This window comes from Mizuhopecten yessoensis, unplaced genomic scaffold, assembly GCF_002113885.1.
Source record: "Mizuhopecten yessoensis strain PY_sf001 unplaced genomic scaffold, ASM211388v2 scaffold10603, whole genome shotgun sequence".
In the NCBI taxonomy this organism is placed as follows: domain Eukaryota; kingdom Metazoa; phylum Mollusca; class Bivalvia; order Pectinida; family Pectinidae; genus Mizuhopecten; species Mizuhopecten yessoensis.
Window position 1 is genome coordinate 266,733 of NW_018408629.1, and position 6,420 is coordinate 273,152.

General features: G+C 36.0%; 1 protein-coding gene across 1 annotated transcript; it reads left to right on the forward strand.

The window, feature by feature from the left end:
- The first annotated feature begins 4,506 nt into the window (after positions 1-4,506).
- LOC110461320 lies at positions 4,507-5,869 on the forward strand. Its single transcript, XM_021514745.1, has 2 exons — positions 4,507-5,333; positions 5,745-5,869. The coding sequence occupies exons 1-2, from the start codon at positions 4,620-4,622 to the stop codon at positions 5,766-5,768; spliced, it is 738 nt and encodes a 245-aa protein (XP_021370420.1). The 5' UTR covers positions 4,507-4,619; the 3' UTR covers positions 5,769-5,869.
- The last annotated feature ends 551 nt before the right edge of the window (positions 5,870-6,420 follow it).

Genomic DNA, 6,420 nt, shown 5'->3' on the forward strand with positions numbered 1-6,420 from the left:
TTACAAATCTGAATAAAACTTATATAACGTATTACATTAAACATGATAAAACACCACCTTAGATAGAAGGGTTAACCACAGGTAAACACATGTAAATACTGCTGGAGCCAATACTGCCCATACTACTAAGAAACATACTATAATCCTTCTAACAACATCCCCCCCCCCCCCCCCCCCCCCCCCCCCCATGTTATTTTAAAAAGTTGGGGAAACGAGAACAAGCCGTTCAGCTATGCGAAGTCCTTGTATATGTGTGCTCGGTGTGTTCTCCTTTCTCCCACTTTTAAAAAAAATAGAGGCAGTAATGTTGTGATAGCGTTATAGTCTGTCTCATATATATTTTACCTGGTTTTTACCTGTGTTTAAATTTAGGGTGAAAACAAATTCATATTGGAGCATTATTTTCAGAGAATCTTTTTTACCAATAAAATGCGTCTCCAGTGTAATTATTAATAACTTAGTATCACTCATTAGATTATTTTCCCCTAAAACATAATAATTTGTTTTGTTTCTTTTTGATAACCCCATATGGCTTAGGTCCACTGATATTTCTAGTTGATACTAATTAATCTTAACACCTGATGGCTTGGGTCCATCAACTGACCACTTTACTGGTGAGCATGTACCATCCCAAACTGTCCAGCTACCATTCGTACCCGAAACAACAATCCTACTGGAAACGGCCGCCATCCCCAGCCCACAACCACCCACAGGACCATGCTAAGATCGTCGCCCAGGATATTATGGAGACCATTCGTACAAGCTGCGTGAAGGAAGTGAAACCAATTCTCAGAATCTACGATGAGGAGGTAACCAAGCTTCGATCCGATGATTGGAACGACGACGCAGAGAACACAATCAGACAACTACCCACCTTCCAGTCCACTAAGAAGTCACTGCATAACGCTTTCTCCCACTTTTTTCTGATCAAAGGAATTATATAAACACTGGAAAACAATGCTTGCTAAATTTAGTTCTATTTTATGAAATATATATGTAATATACATGTAAATGTATATTAAAAATGTATAAAATTGATTAATATGAAATTAATAAAAGCAGGTTTTCAGTTAATGTATTTTGATGTGTTTTTATCAAGTAATAACTAGAATCTTGTATATATTTATTCATAATTCCAGTAAATATTACTATATTTCTATGACTAACAGAGTATTTCCTACAAGTGAACAGGTACGTTCAGGTAAATAATCTACCTGTACTATACCAGAACAGACTATAATGACACCTCTTTTGTTTTCCAGTGTTTATATAATTCCTTTGATTAGAAACAAGTGGGAGAAAAGAGAACAAACCGTGTTCACACATGTGTGATACGCTGTAAATCTTCATGTAGATGTAGATCGTAAAATGTATCTAACGATAACTCGGTCAATGTTTTCAAATATCAAACTGAAATTAGGTATAAAAGTGTGTTATAGTCATATAAATAACATTTCATCTGATGTTGCTTCTTTTTTTATTAATTTTAGAGATATAGTTTGAAGACGCTACACGATCTGTAGCTTCTTTATACGAAGTTTGGCACATAGGTGTATCATAGTGATATGAAAAACATATCTTCTGATGTCGCTTACTTTATAGGTTAATCTTAAAGCTAAAGTCTGAAGACGCTTCACGATCTGCGGAGTTCAATTCACACACGTGTGCCACGCCGCCACTCGTAAAAATTAAATTCCTCGGTCGTTTTTTCATATATCTAGCTAAAATTTGGAGTATATATCAATGAAAGTCTTATTCATAACATATCCTCTGATGTCGCTTACTTTAGTAAGAGTTTTTAAAAATATTGTCTAGCGACGCTTTCTTAACTGTACATGTTATTACACACACGTGCCACGCCGTAGATCGTAAAATTCAATTCATCATAACTCGATCAATTTTTTCAAATATCAAATTGAAATTTGTTATAAAGGTGATTATAGTCATATAAACAACAAATCTTCTGATGTCGCTTACCTTATTAGATATTTTTATAGATTTTGTCTGGCGACGCTTGTTGTCACTTGAAGACGCTTGTTGTCGGTTGAAGACGCTTTTAAGGAGGACCCGTTTTGCCCATTATAAAATTTCTATTCAGGATGTGATTTTTAAAGCATTTGGTCATTAATCTCATTATACAATAAAAAATACACATATTTTTCTTAATGTTTAAATACCTTGAAATCTTTGCTGTACATGCTCATATTTTACAGCATGGTTTTCTTTCTTCTGTTTGTTCTTTAGCTGCGATAACGTAGCTTTCGGACGACGAGATTTTTTTAATCGGGGCAGAGGAGGTCGGGTATTAATATTAATACTAAGTGTTCTCATGCATCCGAAGAACTGCATCATACTTATAAGAAAATGCGTCCTCACATTCTCGAGATAATGCACGTTGATATTATTAAAGAACAGAAAAAAATGACTAGTTGATTGACTTATTTGTGTTTTGAAACTGCAAGTCACATTGTTCAAATGTAGACGTGCAAGTTAGCCTGCACCCCCTAGCTGCGATAACGTAGCTTTCTGACGACAAGAGATTTTTTTATATATTGCGCGTCGTCAGAGCTACGAAGCGGTCCTATGCCAACTAATGGAGCAAAATCAAAAGTGTTAATCTGTAAGATTGCATATAATTCACACCTCATATGAGTATAATGTTATCATAATATTGCATAATTGTTGAAAAAACGAATCCTTACCCATGCAAAAACTCTTTTACGAAATTAACAAAGTCCGTATGGGATTTTTTTTTAGAAACTACCGCCATGACAGATCACGCGTGATGTTATCTCAATTATCCTTTCTATATATGGCCTGCATGGCCAAATATAGTATTACTACTGAATTCAGATTTCGATTACGCTTGCTACGTTTACTTGATAATTTAACGACATTTTAGGCAGAATTTAACTTCAAGTTGTGTAGGATATCAACAGAAATAGTTTATATTACAACCTCATTTATGGATGTGGACCAATGTGCTGTCAATTAATTCTAAAATCGCCCCGGTGTGATTCACACCGGGCTTGCTCCATAACAAAGCATGGGATCGATTTAATACCCGGCCGGGGCAGAGGAGGCCGGGTATTAATATTAGTACTATGCACCCTCTTGTCCTACACGCCTGAACCTGGTCAACATTTAGCACGATTACTAGCCGAAGAAACGGGGGAAACGTGACTGAACTGATCGTCTAGCTCTGCAGCTATCACACTTTCACATCAATACATATACTTTAAATTGGGTGAAAGAAACGCAGCCACCGTGTCTGGCATCTTTCGTAACGAAATGTAAACAATCTACCGGAAGTGTGCGCACCAGAAAACGGGAAATCCCTGTCGCTTCGATATTTAAGTCGATTTGATTAATTATTGATATCTAAAGTGTATAATATTGTTTGAATAATTAAGAGATAGCCTTCTAGTTTCAGTAGATACATTATATGTATATGTTCGGGGAATAATAGAAGTTATATTGTACATTCTTGTAAAGCAAGTGAGATTTCCGTTTTCGCGCGAAACAGAAATAGAATAGAAATATGACGTCTGTCGAAATTCCCGTTTTTCTCCCTTTTCATTGGCTAGAAGTTAAGGGCCCAAATCCCAGTCGGCGGCTCATGTATCATCATCATCATCATCAATTTCAACATCAATCATCATCAACTTCAACAACAATCATCATTATCAACTTCATCAGCAGCAGCAGCACTTTTATTGTTATAAACTGCATCACAAGTTTTCACCTCCCCTTCCTTTTCCCCTCTTCCTCCTCATCATCACATATTTTTATTGACAAAAATCATCACCTTCATGTCAAACCAATTCATGTAGACTCCATCTGATCATCATTGCACAGACATTGCTCACTTTCAATAAATATTGATATGAACACAGTCTCCTGTTGTTCATGTCAACAATGACGCAAAACAAATCTGTTAGTTCTTAGCAAAACAATACAAAAAGAAATTAATTCTTTTTTTTACAGGAATCTAACACAAAAGCTCACTTCAGGAAAAAAGTAAAACCATTTTTACTACAAGATGGAACCCTCTTCTACCAACACAAAAAAACATGGAGCTCTCAGAGTTGTGAAGAAGGATGAAGTTAACGCTATTCTTAAAGCTTGTCATGAAGATCCATTTGCTGGACATCAGGGAGTCAACAGAACATTGGAAAAGGTTAAGACACGTTACTTCTGGGCTTCTTTCGGAAAAGATGTGTAACAGCATGTCAGATAATGTGATCGATGTCAAAGACAAAACCACTTGGCAAAGACACCCTCTACACTTCATTCCATACCTGTAAAAAACAGAAGAAGAGTTTCAAGAAGTTGTTGATGATAGGGTATCTTCTTTTGTGGAACTCGTGAACATCAAAAAGCAGGCAACAGAAGAGATAAGCCAAGCCTAGGCCAAGCAGAAGACAAACTATGACAAAAAGAATAAGAGTACCTTCTTGAAACCTGGAGGTTCTGTTCTTCTGAAAAACAAGAGGCGAGTGACCAGAAAAGGAGATAAAATCCAAACCAGATGGACCGGCCCATACACTATTAAAGAGAGTAATGGAAAAGGAGTCTACATACTTGAAAACAAAAGACAGAAGGTAAACATCAAGGACATGAGGAAATATAGGCTTTCATCAAAGGCTACAACAGAAGAAGATCTCAAGAAACCAGCAAAAGAAAACAAAAGACAACCCCGAAAATCAGCAGACCAAAAGGCAAAGCCAAAAAGACGATTCTCAACATTGCCTTCAGGGAAGAAAATGAAGAAAGGAAGAACACCCTGTCCGAGGCCAAACAAAAACAATATTGTAGCTAGAAAGAAAGGCATGGAAGACCAGGAGACAGTCACACCTGAACCAGAAGTGAGCATCAAAGATTATGTCCACAAGCTTGATAACAACATCAAAGAAATGTTCAACAAATGCTCAAAGTATCAAGTAGGAAGGCCAGATGATCTGCAGTCAGCATTAGAGTCACCAACCTTGTTTCTTATCAAGGATGTTGATGACCGGTTCGGTGATGACATGATGGACTGTGAATCAGAAATGATTTCCTGGTACATGACATCAACAAACAATAATTTAGAACTTATTTGTGAACTTGACCCCTGTGTGCTGTCTTCTGCACTACTGACCCTAGCTTACCATGGTACCATCAACCCAAAAGACCTCCTCCCAACCTTGGATAGTGTGCCTCTTTCTAACTCGACATCTACAAACTCTCCAAGTAAGCTGCCAAAGCCCTCCCTCCAGATGCGTGTGGGAGATGTTACGATACATCGACAGGACCTCACCACCCTCTACCAAAACCATTGGCTGAATGACAAGGTTAGAAATCATTCCATTTATCTTTTGATGTTTGAACAAAACAATATATTTTTAAAGTAATTATCAGCTTGTAAAAAATGCAATTTAAATTTAACCATAAGTCAGCTTGATATTTTATTGCCCTTTACAAAACAACTAATAGCATGACAAGTTTTCCTTTAAAGATTTGAAAACGGTGGAAGCATTTATGCCAGTACTGTATAACCTTTTAGTAAAAAAAAGTTGTTTTCTGTTTTTCCCCCAAGATTTCACAATTTAACATAATCTCAATTTGTAAGTATTTAATCTATCCTACACACAAAGTTGATTGAAAATAACTCTTAAAACTTAAAGCATATAGCTGTACTATTGCATCCTTTGTCCGTATTTATTTTGCAAATTCAGTTACAACAATGTTGTTTTTACTTTCAGGTCATTCATGCTTATCTTAGCTAACTTCGGTCAGAGTACAATGCTTCAAATGAACGAGGGTGCTATGTCCTACCTGTTTCCTAGCAACCAAGTGGGAAAATGATCAATATGATGCATGGCTCTATCCCCAGGTAATATACGGAATAATAAAATGCTACTATATACATGCATATCACAAACATGTGATAATAGACAATCATTCATTATTTTGTTAAATACTAAATAATTTAACAGCAAGAGAACTAACTACAAGGCAGAACAATATATGCCTGTTCCCATCTGATGAGTATGACATAAGAATATGTTAATAGAAGTATTCCTTTATGTAGTGAAAGAAGTGAAGATGACTGTACTTGAAAAGTTAAGCTGAGGGAACACATTATATAAAGGGTCATAACTCTATATTTTTGGTGGGATAACAGAGGTTATCAAACTAGTCCAATTTTTCATTGTAATTAACCTTCCCATGAGGTTTGAACTTAATTTTTTATAAACCATTTCAAGTTACATATAACGATTGATACTTATGCATAAACAATAGTATGAAGGCTGAGTTGTCAACAAAGTAATTTTAATTGATTTGTTAAAAGCCCGAAATGAAAGCTTTAATGAATAATTATTTGTAGTTACCCCCTTCACAAATCAAGGTTGATATGAATACAGCTAAACCAAATAA